The sequence below is a fragment of the Phoenix dactylifera genome, chromosome 13 (genome assembly GCF_051530095.1).
Source record: "Phoenix dactylifera cultivar Ajwa chromosome 13, Ajwa_hap1_PhDact_Kaust_v1.1, whole genome shotgun sequence".
Lineage (NCBI taxonomy): Eukaryota > Viridiplantae > Streptophyta > Magnoliopsida > Arecales > Arecaceae > Phoenix > Phoenix dactylifera.
The window spans coordinates 3,496,153-3,509,672 of record NC_143202.1 but is presented as its reverse complement, the minus strand read 5'-3'; the positions used below and the strand labels follow the sequence as shown (position 1 = coordinate 3,509,672).

Genomic DNA, 13,520 nt, shown 5'->3' with positions numbered 1-13,520 from the left:
CGAATGATGGATGGAGACCCTCTGTTGTGTGATATCCGATAGATGGTGGACTGTAGAGCCTTTCGGGCCATGCATGTGTACCGAAAGGCAAACAAAGCCGTCGACTGGGTTATCATTTATGCTGTTCAGCACTCCGAAGAGGTCTTCCGACTATACTAGGAGGTCGCCCCTCCTTTGCTTCTTATTTTCTCTTTTGATTCTATTAGCGGCGTGCTCGCTAAAAGTAACGTAAACAACTATTGTACCAAAAAAAAAAAAAACTTTTTGAGGGTTAGAAGGAGAGAGAGCTTTCTGGCCTACCAAAAGCTCTACCAAACCGAGCCTTAGCAGATGAGAAACTAAGTTTGATTTCCTTCTAAATTCACTCTTTTAATATATATTTTTATATTTTCTAAGTGCTCTCTTAACTTTCACCGTCTAAACAAATGATGGAAACAGAGTTAGGAAAACTAAATGATGAATAGATTTATATAATCTATGTCAAACAATGGTGATTTTATATAACCGTATGCATGCCCTGAAACTCATGTTCATGACTAGCCAACATTAGTGAGATAATTGTATGATTTGAGAATGTACATAGATGATGCCCATCTTAAAAATTGGTGGATAATATAAGATTTGATCAACGATCCCATGAGAGGAAGAACAGATGGAAGGAGAGAGAAAAATAACAGCAGGAATTTGAATTAGTTAGTTAAAAACTGAAAAATTTATCAAGCCAAGATGGCTTGGAAATACACTATTGATGTTCCATCCCTCAAACATTGTGGTGCTTCCAAGCTAATTCTCAATGAATTAGATATAACAAAACAGAAGGCATGAACCAAAGTTAAGAACAACAAAATGAATTCAGTGGAATGATTAATTATACACGAGATCGATGCAGAAATCTATGCGTTTCTACCATACTGCAAGATCATCACATGATTGGTGTTAGGCGAGTCCGCCAGCAATGTCGCTGCCTCCCTCAAACGCCATATGCTGTCTCGAACGTGTTGTAATGTCCAGTAGGGAAGAAGCAGTTGTCCTCTACATGTAATCTCTATCTGATTTTGGTACATAAAAGTGTAAATTCATATGTAAGTATTACATACAATCATATTTATCTATTATTCTATCATTATTATCCATAGCCACAAGTAGATTAGAAGCTAAGCAACTTTGTACTATTGAGCAAAATCATTGGACTTGGTAGCTAATCTTTGGAATGAACATTATAATATCCAGTCCCCTCCATAAGATAATGATTGAGATAAGGTAATCTTGAGGGCATCTTAAGGCTGATAGTCTAAAGTACAATTCATGTTGTCATATACAAGTGTCGTGTGATAATAATGTCTGTTAATGGGCAGGCACTGCGTGTCTCTTAAACTAATGAAATCCATGGACTCCCTTAGAAAAAAGAAAATTTAAAGAATGTCAGCACTAGGGCCAACAGTGGCAAGTAAGATCATATAGGTGGTATAGTAATACAAATAATAATTAGATTATAATAGTATGAGCACCATAACCTCAAAATATTGAGGGCAAATATGATCCTTTGTAGCCTATGGATCAATAAGGGATTGAACAAAAAGGTGTCCCTCTCCTTAAGCCAAGCTTGTTCTTAATCAATAAGATATCTAAATCAAAGGAGAGAGAAGGGATCGCAATTAAAAATAAATAAATCAAACACCTACATGTATATTTTCATGCATGCATCAAGAAGAGAGCCCTAACCCACCTCAAAATCTCGAGGTAGACCAATTGATAGTTGATAAGAAGGTTCACCAAAATTAGGTAATTTACAATATTATATTATTAATAGAATTATTAACCAATTTAATTTATTCTAAAAAATATTTGAGGTTATTTTTAATATTACTAATAAGGTGATGAAGGGCTGGAGGTAGTGGCCGCGAGGTAACGTCCGCTTTACCCCATGCCATTGCTTTACCCCATGGGAAGGGATTCTCAAACCATGGGCGTCACGTAGTTTGACCCCTCCACCGGGCAGCGGGCAGCTGGCCCAGATAGAGTTAAAAGAGCAATGGAGCCTGCCCGTCCCACCACCCTATCTGCCCGCCCTTTCTTAATCATTACGAGAACCCCACCTCTTCTTACCTTTACCCTGTAACCCACCAAACCTTTATTTATGCGTCGCTAGAACCATCCAAAATTTTAACTAGTATATTACCCATACGCACATATATATTTTGACAATTTTGTAAAGTTGCCCCTGCCCATGTCCCATGAACCATGTACTGAAAATAAAAGAAACCTATCTAATTAACCATCACTAGAATATCAAAAGGTGCAATATATTGGATTAGCTGTACTTACGTAAGAGCTATATAAAATATCGTTTTTAACAACAACAACAAAAAAAAAAAAAAAAAAAAAAAAGGATTTAATCCTAATACTGACAAATTACAATTGAATTGAGTACGCAAGTCTAACCTATTTTAGGTCTGGTAGATGTATCCTTGACTTGTATAAAACCTTGTTTCAGGTAAGCTTCAACTAAGAATACAAAAATAGTGCAAGAGGCATTGGCTATATTAATTTACATTCTTGTTGGAGTTATGTATAGTAATTATAAAAACCTAACCTAATCCATTTATATGATGTGTAACAAAATTCATAGTTAGTCCATCTTGTAGACCAATATATATTATACAAATGTCATTAGATATACTAAAATTTATTTACATTTAATTGATAAATATTAAGTGAGCTGCATACCTGTCCACCCCATAGGACCTACATTTATATATATTATTAGTATTGTCTTTAATATGGGGAAAAATGGATCATCCAGCCCACAACTAAAAGGTCGTCCAGTTTCGGCCCAGTGAACGTCAACGACCATTAATTGAATCTTCACTTCGGCCTAGAGTCAGCTCGACTTCGGGACTTTGCCAAAAGCTCCACCAACTTTAGATATTTGCCGACTCCTCCGACCAAGCTCGAGGTACCTCCAGACAATTGTTGACCCGCACCGACCAAGCTCGGAGCGCCTACCCCAGCAATATGCCTCGACCTTCGAGCTCGAGGCGCTCCACCGAGCACGCCTTGGACCCGGAAAGCCGAGCTACTCCCAACACCTGCCAAGCCGACCTCGTCAAATGCATGACGTGACCACTTAACGAGCTTGGCCTCGCCAACGACCGCACTCATGTGTGGGCCTATGCCTACCTACGTGGCCGTACTTCACAACACTACCGTGTCACGTCTCCATAATCGGCTTTCAACAGTTAGACGGCACCTTGACTACTCCGACCATACCCTGCCATGACTGTCAACACCCTATCGTTCTCAAGAACGGGCAGTACTGCACGCCACCAGTCAGCCTAAGCTGCGCGCCATCCGGCTCAGAGCCACGCCTCCTCATGATAAGGGCTAATAGTGCCTCTGCCATATGGGCCACTCCACCGAGACTATAAATAGCTTGGTTGGGTAACTTCTAAGGGACCTTTTTGGCTGGACCAAATTTACCCTACTCTAACTTGATCATTGAAGGGCCCTCCCCAGGAACACTGGTGAGGCTTTGTGCAGGTCCACGGCCGTCGCGCAGGAGGTAGCTTCCGTCTTCCCCTTTTAACCATCGGCGGCTCCCTCGACTCCATCCTCGTGGTCACTCTCGGCCAAATTTGAACCACAACAATCTTATTAACGCTTTCCATGTGTGTCAAAGAAAATAAAAGGTAGTGGATCTAAGAAGCATGCCAAGGAATCTGCATAATTTTTGTAAGACCCCACCGCTCAGAGAAAATATTGGTTGAATCAGATTTACCGTTGAACTAGTAGATCAATCTAATGGTAAAGCAACATGCACAAAGACTGAAGAAAAAGAAAATGAGAATAATACACATGAATTCATACATGTTGCTTTCTGATTAAACTAGTCTACCAGCTCAGCACTGGTGGTCGTTGTCCGACTAAAAATTTCGCCATGGCTAACGAAAGAGGCAGGGAGAGAAGAAAGAGAGAGAGAATAAATAAGAGTAGCCGACAAAAGAAGCACGCCGAGGAATCCGCACAACTTTCATAAAACCCCATTCCTTGCCACCCTTTTCATCTACCAACCGGCCTCCTTACCAAACACAACACATCACAACAACATCGCATGCACGTCTCCCTCACGATGTCCTTTTCTATACAAACTCCTCTCCTCTTATCGTGGAAGCCAAAACAAGCTAATATTCTCCCTCTCTAGGAGAGAGGTGCTCTAAAAACAAATGGTGGGAACCCCCCACCCCTCCTTGTTTTGAGGCCTCCAAGGGCCTCTCAAAGCCCTACTATACATATAAATTTTGTCCCCACCCCATAGTTTATAGGTGAAGGTGGTCCTCCATTTGCTTTTTGTCTATGTTTTGATGGTTTCCTCTTCACCAACTTGGAATGACTCTTATTGAACATGTATAGCACCCACCCCATGCATTCATTGTCTTCCCTCAAAAGCCAATAATATGTAGCTATCTATTGTGATGTGGATGGGATGCAGCTGGGGCCTTAAATATTCCCACAAAGTGCACCACTTAAGCCTTTGAGGTGTCCAATAACCACAGTCTTAGCCTTTCTAGAGGGGAACATATTGGACCTAGATTTGCTGTTGAGAGGCTCAGGTGAGGCCGGCGAAAGCATGACGACGGCCGGCGTCACCTTATGTACACATTACATGCAAGGGGTCCACGTGTATCGGTTGCTTTCCTAAGATAGGGTTTTCTTTGTCCAACTGCGTTGTCATTCAGGCCATAATTAAAGTCAAAGATGTTGAATAGGTTGCATTGTTCTTAGTTCCTTCCCCTGTATATAATAATCAACCATGAAGATGATGGTACTCTATAGAAGATCCCTAATAATCAATGAAGGATTGCAAAATTAGTTCAAGGACTTCATTTCATAAAATGACTAACCATGAAGAATACCTAGCACCATACGTAATGTCCTAATTTCAAAACATTCTTTCTCATCAACCAAGAATAATCACATGCTCATGGGAGTGGTATGCAGATCAGAGCAAATATAACAAGAAAATAACTAAAGTACAAACGAAGCCTACAAAATATTAACAAATTTGAAACACCATCATTCCGTGCTGTCAACCAAAGGATGGCATGTTCAGATACTTGAATATCAATAGTTAAAAGGGAAGAAAATCTCTTATATAACTCTTAACTCTAACCATGGACCACTTAGACTTAAGAGCGATGACATGCATGACGGAAGGTGTATCGGGTTGTTAGAGCAACTGGGAACCATGTTGTATTATTCTTAATCAGTTTCTTCTCATTCATCCACCTCTCTTAGATTAGGAATGCACTTAATATAAAGTAGAGCGTACACCGATGCAATGCAAGAAGGATATCAAATTAACGGTATAGAGTTGACTTTCAAAATAAAAGATTGGCATGACAGGAATGTTGAATGGTTGAAGGAATGATGAGTATAGAATATTCTTTGTAGAATACTGCATGTTTACAGGTCATTACAAGCATATATATATATATAGTGATGAACGTTTTAGGTGGGGATATAGTAAGGCAAGAGGAATGATGAGGATAGCAATATTAACAGTTCATCAAGAGCATACAGTCAGTATTGCATGTTTTAGGTAAGGGAAGAACAACTAGTGATAAACTACTCGAAAGAATGCAAGTGGTTGTCCTCTTATCTGAGGTTGAAGGTGTGTCCTAAAAAATATTGTATAAGACCACATTCCGTAGTGCAGGAGAGGCATAAACTCTTCCCTTGGTAAAGAAGTCCATGCAAAAGAATTCATAGGATTTGGAGTAATTATGGTAAGATAGGAAACATCACCATTCGAGGCTTATCAGGAAACTTCAACAAAGATATATACTAAAAACCTAAAGGTGTAGCTTTGATCGAAGACCATGTCAAGCAACTTAATTTACCTATTCACTAACCACTATTTCTAGTATATTGAAGTACAGATATTTATACATAGCTTAATTGAGAACTTGCTAGTCTACTTTTCTAGACTGTGAAAACAGAAAGGGATTTGATGTATACTAGACATCCCAAACCCCTCCTACAGATAATACACATTATGTGTTGAAATAATCAAAGTGAAATTCTCATCATAGGGAAAGAAAGAGGGAGGGAGGGGGAGACAAGTCCTCTAAATTAAAATCCTAAAATTACTAAAGGCCCGAAAGTGAGAAAATTTAGTAAGACATTACATTGAGTGATTTACAGAAAGAGTAATTCTTTTAAAAATAATTTCTTTTAAAAATAATGCAACTCTGGACAACATCAGTAATGGCAAAAAATAAATATTGTCATCCCTAAGTAAGTTTATAGTTGTTAGGACATGTTTCTGGAAAGGCAAAGCTTGCATATGATGGTTTTCAATACTTCAAACTCATAATTTTGACATTTTCCTAAATTAGAAAATTTTCAATTGAATGAATTCATATTCTTAAAAATCTCGGGTCGTGCAAAACAGAAGGTTCAACAATGGAAAAACTTCAAAAAACACAAAAAAAAGAGGAAAAAAGCAAGTAGTGTGACATTCTACTAAAGCAGAAATTTTTCATTTCATAGTTTAATTTGGGGCATTTTATAAATTTCATTGCACAACCAACAATCTAATATAATAAAATTATATCTTTTATGTCCAATAGCCAGCAAACTCGAGATATATCATGAGTTTGTAGCACATCCTAATGCACCTCAAATACCTTGTAGGAAGAAGGAAAACATGTTTACAACAGAAATACTAGAACCCCACTTCCCCTCCCGCCCCCAAACCCAAAGAGAAAAAAACAAAGAAAAAGGAAAAAGAAGGGATAAAGCAATGAGCCTAGGTCTTCAATTACATAGTGAAAACTTCGCATTTTTCAAACTCCAAACAGAATAGATTCATAAGAGAAATGGTACAAAGCAGCTACATGTTACTACGTACTGTGAAGGAATTTTTGCAGCAGTTGCCATGCATGAATTTAGACATATAAGCATATTAAGAATAGTGGTTTATCCGAGATTTTGTTCACCACACAACATCTAGTAAAACCTAGTAATCCTAATCTAGAATGATCATCAATGACAAATTCTGTGTGACATAACAAGAAAGACAAGTATGTCTGAATGTTCATATACAGATTTTAGCATTTGATTCGATAAAACAGTAAATTTACATAACATCCATCTTTATAGTTATTGTTTCTAAGAACTTCAATAACCACTACTTATGGGTGCACTTTAAATGTGTTATAGCAAGTAGAAAACACAATACAAGAAGTAGGTGTGATTGTAATTCTATTGGTTATGCTTTCAAGATATATATGGCAAAAAGGATAAGGGTAGTAGGCAAAGTCGTAGCTTATTTGAACGTGAATACAACAAACACATCTCAATGCATTTTCCATGTATAAGAAAATGACTACTAACTTTGACAATTGAACCCCCCACCAACCCATGCCCCCACTTGTGAAGAAAAAAAAAAGATAAAGCAATTAACTACTACACGAAAAAAGGAATGGATCCTAAATCTTTCTGGGTTCAATAGTTAACTCAACTGTCTAATACGTACATGAGATACTGAAAATTGTCAGAATCAATTTATTAGTTATTAATTATTTGACATCTAATAATAGTTCATTAAACTGCTTTAATTACATAAATTTTTCATGAGAGATTAAGTGTAATTTGGATCTTCACCAGCCTTGGGGAGTAATGTGAGTTACCACCTTAAAGGTATATATGATCATTATATAATTGTTTGCTAGTTATAATAATATTTTGGATTTCATACCTCAGTTAAAGATCTTTGGATTGCATTACTATCCTTCAGTTTATCATTTTATTAGCCATCAATCAAAACCTGTCCTTATTCATAAGACGATGTCAAGACATATTGGTAAGAACTATCAGCCGAGAATAAATGTTTAACTCCAGTTTTTTCTATTTTTGACACACATACTCTGATTTAGAGATAGAGAGAGGGAGAGACCGCTTTCCAATGCTGAATTATTATATTAATGATTCCAACATTTCTAATAAATACGTTGTGAAAAAAATTTCTAATTTTTTTTTTCTACAACAAAATATATGCTAAAACATTAGATTAAATTTATTACCATCTCTACATTATGATGCTTTTATATTCTTTTTATTAGATTTTTTTTTTTTAACTTTTCTTTCACAATAAAACTCAGATATGATGATCAACTCAGATATGATCATCTGCATCCTGAGCTAAACATCTGCCCTATTGATGAATCAGTGCAGGTTGGCCAAGTTCCCCATCCATTCTGGATGGATGGATTTCTTAAAAAAAAGGAAAGAAAAGAAGAAAAAAGAAAGAAAAATAGTATGAGAGGATCAACATTCATATTATATATACTCTAAATAAGCTTAACCAAGCTAAATCCAGGAAAAGGAAGGGTGGTCAAAATAGATGGTAAGATAATAACGTTCGGGAAAACAGTCTTCATAGCAAATGAACTAAGATAACTATAGAGTTGGGATCACAGAAAGCAAAAAGATACTTATAGAGTGAGAAAGATGATTATAGAATAAAAAAGTTAAGGAAATCTCAGAGGGAAAATCCAAAAGCTCAAGCAAGCATATATATTATAACCCACTGAAATTGTGCTCTTTCCTCTTTCATTCTTTTATATGATCTCGTGGTAAGATGAATTTTTTATCTTAACATGTAGATGATTGGCATTAATCATAGAAAAATAATCCCTCTATTATGTTATCACCTATTAATTTTTTGATGATAATTTATCTATCCCCCCCCCCCCTCTTTTTTTGTATGAGATATTGTGGAAATGAGATAAATGTTTAAAATTCGGCAGCTCATCTCAAAACCAATGAGGGATGATGTGAAATATTTGGCAGGCTACAATGAGCAACTCCAACTCATACCCAAAATGAATAGAGAGATAACCTCCTTGTCCAAAGTTATCCTCTATGAGGGGGGTTAAATATACAGTAAGCCCTTCCACAGGAAAACCCCTTCCAATCTATAAAAGAAATACGGAAGTTCCTTACAACTCTCTTCTATAAATGATCATATTCTTTAACAAAGACGCCTGCATTGTCCTACAAAGAACAAGAAGTGCCTATTTTCTCTTGGGAAATAGAAAAACTAAAAATGCCTAATAAGTGTACAAACAGGCCAAGCCTAAATCATTATGAGAACAAAGATTGAGACATCTTTTACTGATGGGGAGAGAGGGAGAGAGAGAGAGAGAGAGAGAGAGAGAGGGTTTCCACAAAGACTCCATCCCATAGGTGGCTTCACGTTTAGGATAGTGTTTAGGATAGTGCATTGCTTTCAGCAAAGGTAGGTGAAATAATGCTCTTAAGGTCGTCTCGAGCACCCAACTAGGAACAAGGTCAGTAATGTCCATCAAAACTTTTTTCAAATTTCTAGAATGGATATGAAATAGCCATTGCTCCTCATATCATCTCCCCCATATATTCTTTACTATAAGAACTAATTTATACGGCCCTCCTACTCTTACCTATAAGCTAAGGCATGTCCCTTCCATTTATGGTATGTCAAACCTACAAAGAAAAAGTTGCTTCGCCATGATGGGTCATGAACTATACGGTTTTCACAGCCCACTTCAAACATTGTAACCAAAAAATGTGCACTTCAAACCCCCCTCTCCACGTAATAAACCCACCACCAGCACTGATAAGTGATAACCATGTATCTACCCAACCCCAAGGCAGCTCCAAAACAAGCTCAGGAAGCCCTAATCATGGCGAGGGCAATGATGTGCCACTCAGACACTCACATCCCACCTACAACAGGTTACTACAAAAGCTAGCTAGTATCCCACTTTTAAAGGAGCCTTTTTTAGCTCCCAAGTTCCTTTCACCATCCCAACCCCAGCTATAGAGAAAGTAGAAAGATACCTGGAACCCATGTAGTAGACCTCACGGCGGTCTTGCTCCCATTGTTGTGATATGCTAACAATGATCTTGCTAGAAATCTTGGCATTAACCCAATTGCAAGACTATTGACAATCTATGAGCACGCTTTCCATATCAAAATAAGAAGCCGCAGATTAAACTAAGAAAAATATAACAAGACTCAAATTAAAAGGGGGTTTTCATGATTAAGTGTACCTCTGATTCATCCTCCAATCCCAGCTTGCTCACCAAGTACTTCATCAACAACCTAACTGTCATCCTCCCATCCCTGTAAATATATTTTTTGCAAGAGAAAACAAACCTATTTAAGCAAGGCCATGGATTCATCTCAAGCCCAAAAAGAGCTAAAAGAGAAGAAAGATTACAAACGGATAGTTATTTTCTGAGAAAGTAACATAAGGAGATAGTGTTGATACTTAATCCTCAAGTAGCTCTTTGGTATCTGAGGCAAAAAAGGCTCCCTCCCTCTGCATTAAAACCAAAGGAAACCCACATACGTGAACAAAATAATAATGAAAGAAACTAAAGAGATTCAAGAAAAGAAATCACTATTATATATCCAATCAAATTATATATAGATATAACCAAGAGAAAAAAAAAATGGAAATATCAAGGACAAATATAAAATAGAAGGACTCACTGGTTTTGTGCCGCCTGAAGCATGAACCAGACACCGGTCTGGGGCCTCGGCGGCGGGCTAACCACCATCATGTCGGACGGGAATATGAATTGCCGGGCCACAAACTCCGGCATCGCGGGCGGCGTCCTCGAGCTGCTCCCCATGATCGGTCCGCGGTTCCACAACCCCCACGGCGGTGGAAGCGGCGTTGCATCCTGCCGGTAACTCATGATCCGTTGGTGCGGCGCCAGCCGCGGCACCATCACGGAGGGCATTCCCGCCACCACCGGGCGAGCAATGGCGCGGGGATCGGACGGCGAAGGCCTCGACGACGAAGACGATCGTCTGTCGGTAAACAGCTCGAGCTCCGTCAATCCTTCTCGACGGCGAGAGGGAGTCGTTGGCGGGCCGAGGCCTAATCGGAGCCAGTTTCTGGAGCTGCTGCTGGTCCCCACCTCTTCCTCGCCGTCTTGTTCGTCGTCGTTGTCACCGTCGGGTCGGCGGGTCGGGGTCTGAGGGGGCTCTTCGGCCATTAATATTGGATTGGATCTCAGGGAAGGGGGTTTGGGCTCGAAATCGGAGCAACAACCTCCATAGCCGTCGTAGTGCCGGCGGAGGAGGTTCCTAGCCGGGACCATCTCTCATACCATGGTCACCCCCACCCTTCCCCGCCGTCCGACGATGAACACCTCCTCTTCACCAAATCGGAAACTGACACAAATACAAAGCCCACCGGTGGTAGAATAAGAAGAAGAGCAAGAAATTAAAGGAGGAGAAATACAAGTTCATGAAGAGGAGGAGGAGGAGGACGAGGAGGACGAGGAGGAGGAGGAGATGAAGAGGTGGATGGGGTTGAGTTTACCAGCTAAGGCAAGGGACGACAGAGAGAGGGAAGGAAGGGAGGCTTTTGGATCTCACTTCCCACTAATTCCTCTTCCTTGGAAGCTTTGTCGAGATCAAATAGTTTTCTTTCAGACAGAAAGAATGAATGAATGAACAGAGAAGAGAGAAGGAATGGTGGGGTGGCAGTTGTACATTTATTTATATATTATATATTTTTTAACATAAAATAAGATTTCGATATAATAATATTTATAGTTTTTTAAATAAGTTAAGGAAACAATAATAATAATAAAATAGGAAAGGGTGGTGCCTACGTCGGGGGGTCATGGGGGAAGATGCGAGTCTCGCGACATGATTACCATAGCACCCACGGGAATTTCAGATATTTACTGACGTGTCCTGGCGGGGGGGCACCGAAATCGAGGCACGGCGGGGCATCATTCCGGTTTTTCTTAAAAAAACCGGCCCGGCGGTCCGGACGGGATGTTTGGTTTCTTTTTTCTTTTGCTAGATCAGACGGTGCAGAACGACCCAAAGGCAAGTAGGTGGGCTTTGGGGCCCACATGAATTTGATGGGACCGGAGGATCGAATCGTATCCGTGGGGTTTGATTTGACGGTGCAAAGTTAAATAGAGGTATAGAGAGAGAGAGAGAAAGAGAGAGAGAGAGGAGGAGGAGAGCACGTGCTCACGACGGCGGCTACCACCACGAAACACAGTATAACACCTGAGGTTATGCTGTCCCTCAGGACCATCACAAATAAAAATATTTCATTCCGTACAGAGTGTTTAATAATCATGCAGATTTTTTTTAAAATGGATAAACCCAAGTACACATGCAACCAATAAAATTAAAAAACAAAATGTCTTGAAGTGCATAGAACAACTCTCTATCTCCACCAAGGCTCGTGGCAGATTTTTTTTTTAATTTTTTCTAGCACTACTTTTATTCTGTAATTTGGTAGCTCGGTATCCAACTTTTACTCCAAATATAATTATAAAGATTAGTTAATTCAAAAAAAAAAATTTTGCTTCCAGGAGGAGGCGGCTGACCAAAATATTAATTTATTGGGGGTAAAGTAATAGTCTGTCAAAATAAAAATTAATGAATAATATTGTTAAGATAACTAATAGAGAGATATTAAATTGAAAAATAAATATTATAATTAGTTAAATGAACAAGAAAAATGTCAAATAATTGATTATTATTTTTATCACATGATAAATATTGTAATCTGAGCACCAAATATTGATTATTATTTTTATATCAGATTTTGACTCTGCAGGGTATCGATCATCAATTTAGTCCCAAATTAAGGGTCTTTCCAGGCTTTGACCCATGTGAGGTAGGGTAGTTATGGATGAAATACCCCTTTTGGGATGAGTAGGATGCTCAAAACTTTTTAGATCACAAAAATAAATAATTATTTATTTTAATTAAATATTCATTTATTACAGCCACTAATTTATGATGACTAGCTTATCAAATTTCATTCAAAAAGTTATGAAGGTTATAGCGGTTGACAACGGCATCAGTTTTAAGATAACAAGTTTTTGGTGATCCATAGGGAAAGAAAGTATCCTTAATTAAGATTTTACGAAACTGCTGTCATGATATCCAAGAGGTTTTAATATAAAGAGAAAAAGATGCGAGAATTGATCAGAATCATGCAGTAGAAAGGCAGATGGGAAATGGTGTGAAACAACAGATGTTGATTTTAGTGTGATTAAATCTAAGGGTCGATTGATGGTTTTAGATTGGTGATGGGTGGACAGCTGAAGTTTGTATTATAGAATTTTTTTTGCAGATACATGTTAAGCTTGTGTTGTTTTGAGAAAGTTGTCATGGTGCCAGAAGCATGCAGACCAAGGAACGGCTTGTAGCATGATCGAATGCAAGGAATTGGCTGACACTATCTTTAATTTATTATGCTTAGTAAAAAATATTGATTCTTAAGTTGTTAATGGGAAAAGAGTAAATTGGAAATTTCGAATAAAACTAGTAGTTTGGGCAATAATTGGACATTAAACATCAAAGAGAGCTAAGACACTATTACTTGAGCAAGGGAGAATGGTAATGTCAAAATCATAGATTAAATATTCAATTTTGTTCAAGAGTTCAAATCTTTATTGCCAAAAGAAATTCAAATCCTCAG

General features: G+C 38.4%; 1 protein-coding gene across 6 annotated transcripts; it reads right to left on the bottom strand.

The window, feature by feature from the left end:
- Positions 1-663: 663 nt before the first annotated feature.
- LOC103695930 (uncharacterized) lies at positions 664-11,538 on the bottom strand. Of its 6 annotated transcripts, XM_088709951.2 has the most exons (6): positions 11,385-11,532; positions 10,544-11,233; positions 10,320-10,370; positions 10,099-10,171; positions 9,886-9,997; positions 664-1,049 (listed from the first exon to the last, which is right to left on the bottom strand). In XM_088709951.2, exons 2-6 carry the CDS (start codon positions 11,158-11,160, stop codon positions 1,033-1,035), a joined length of 870 nt encoding a protein of 289 aa, XP_088566077.1. In that variant the 5' UTR covers positions 11,161-11,233; positions 11,385-11,532; the 3' UTR covers positions 664-1,032. The 6 variants fall into 6 exon arrangements, with proteins under 6 accessions (XP_088566077.1, XP_088566075.1, XP_088566076.1 ...); XM_088709949.2 differs by having other exon boundaries at positions 10,269-10,370; positions 10,544-11,538; XM_088709950.2 differs by having other exon boundaries at positions 10,544-11,538.
- Between the last annotated feature and the right edge of the window lie 1,982 nt (positions 11,539-13,520).

Excerpts from the sequence above, each read along its gene's own strand:
- LOC103695930 (XM_088709948.2), bottom strand. The coding sequence starts at position 11,160 with ATGGTCCCGGCTAGGAACCTCCTCCGCCGGCACTACGACGGCTATGGA. Across the intron at positions 10,172-10,268 it reads CAGAAAATAACTATCCGTTT|GGATGGGAGGATGACAGTTA; the intron begins GTAATCTTTCTT and ends ATATATTTACAG. Across the intron at positions 1,050-10,098 it reads GATTGGAGGATGAATCAGAG|ATAGAGATTACATGTAGAGG; the intron begins GTACACTTAATC and ends TACCAAAATCAG.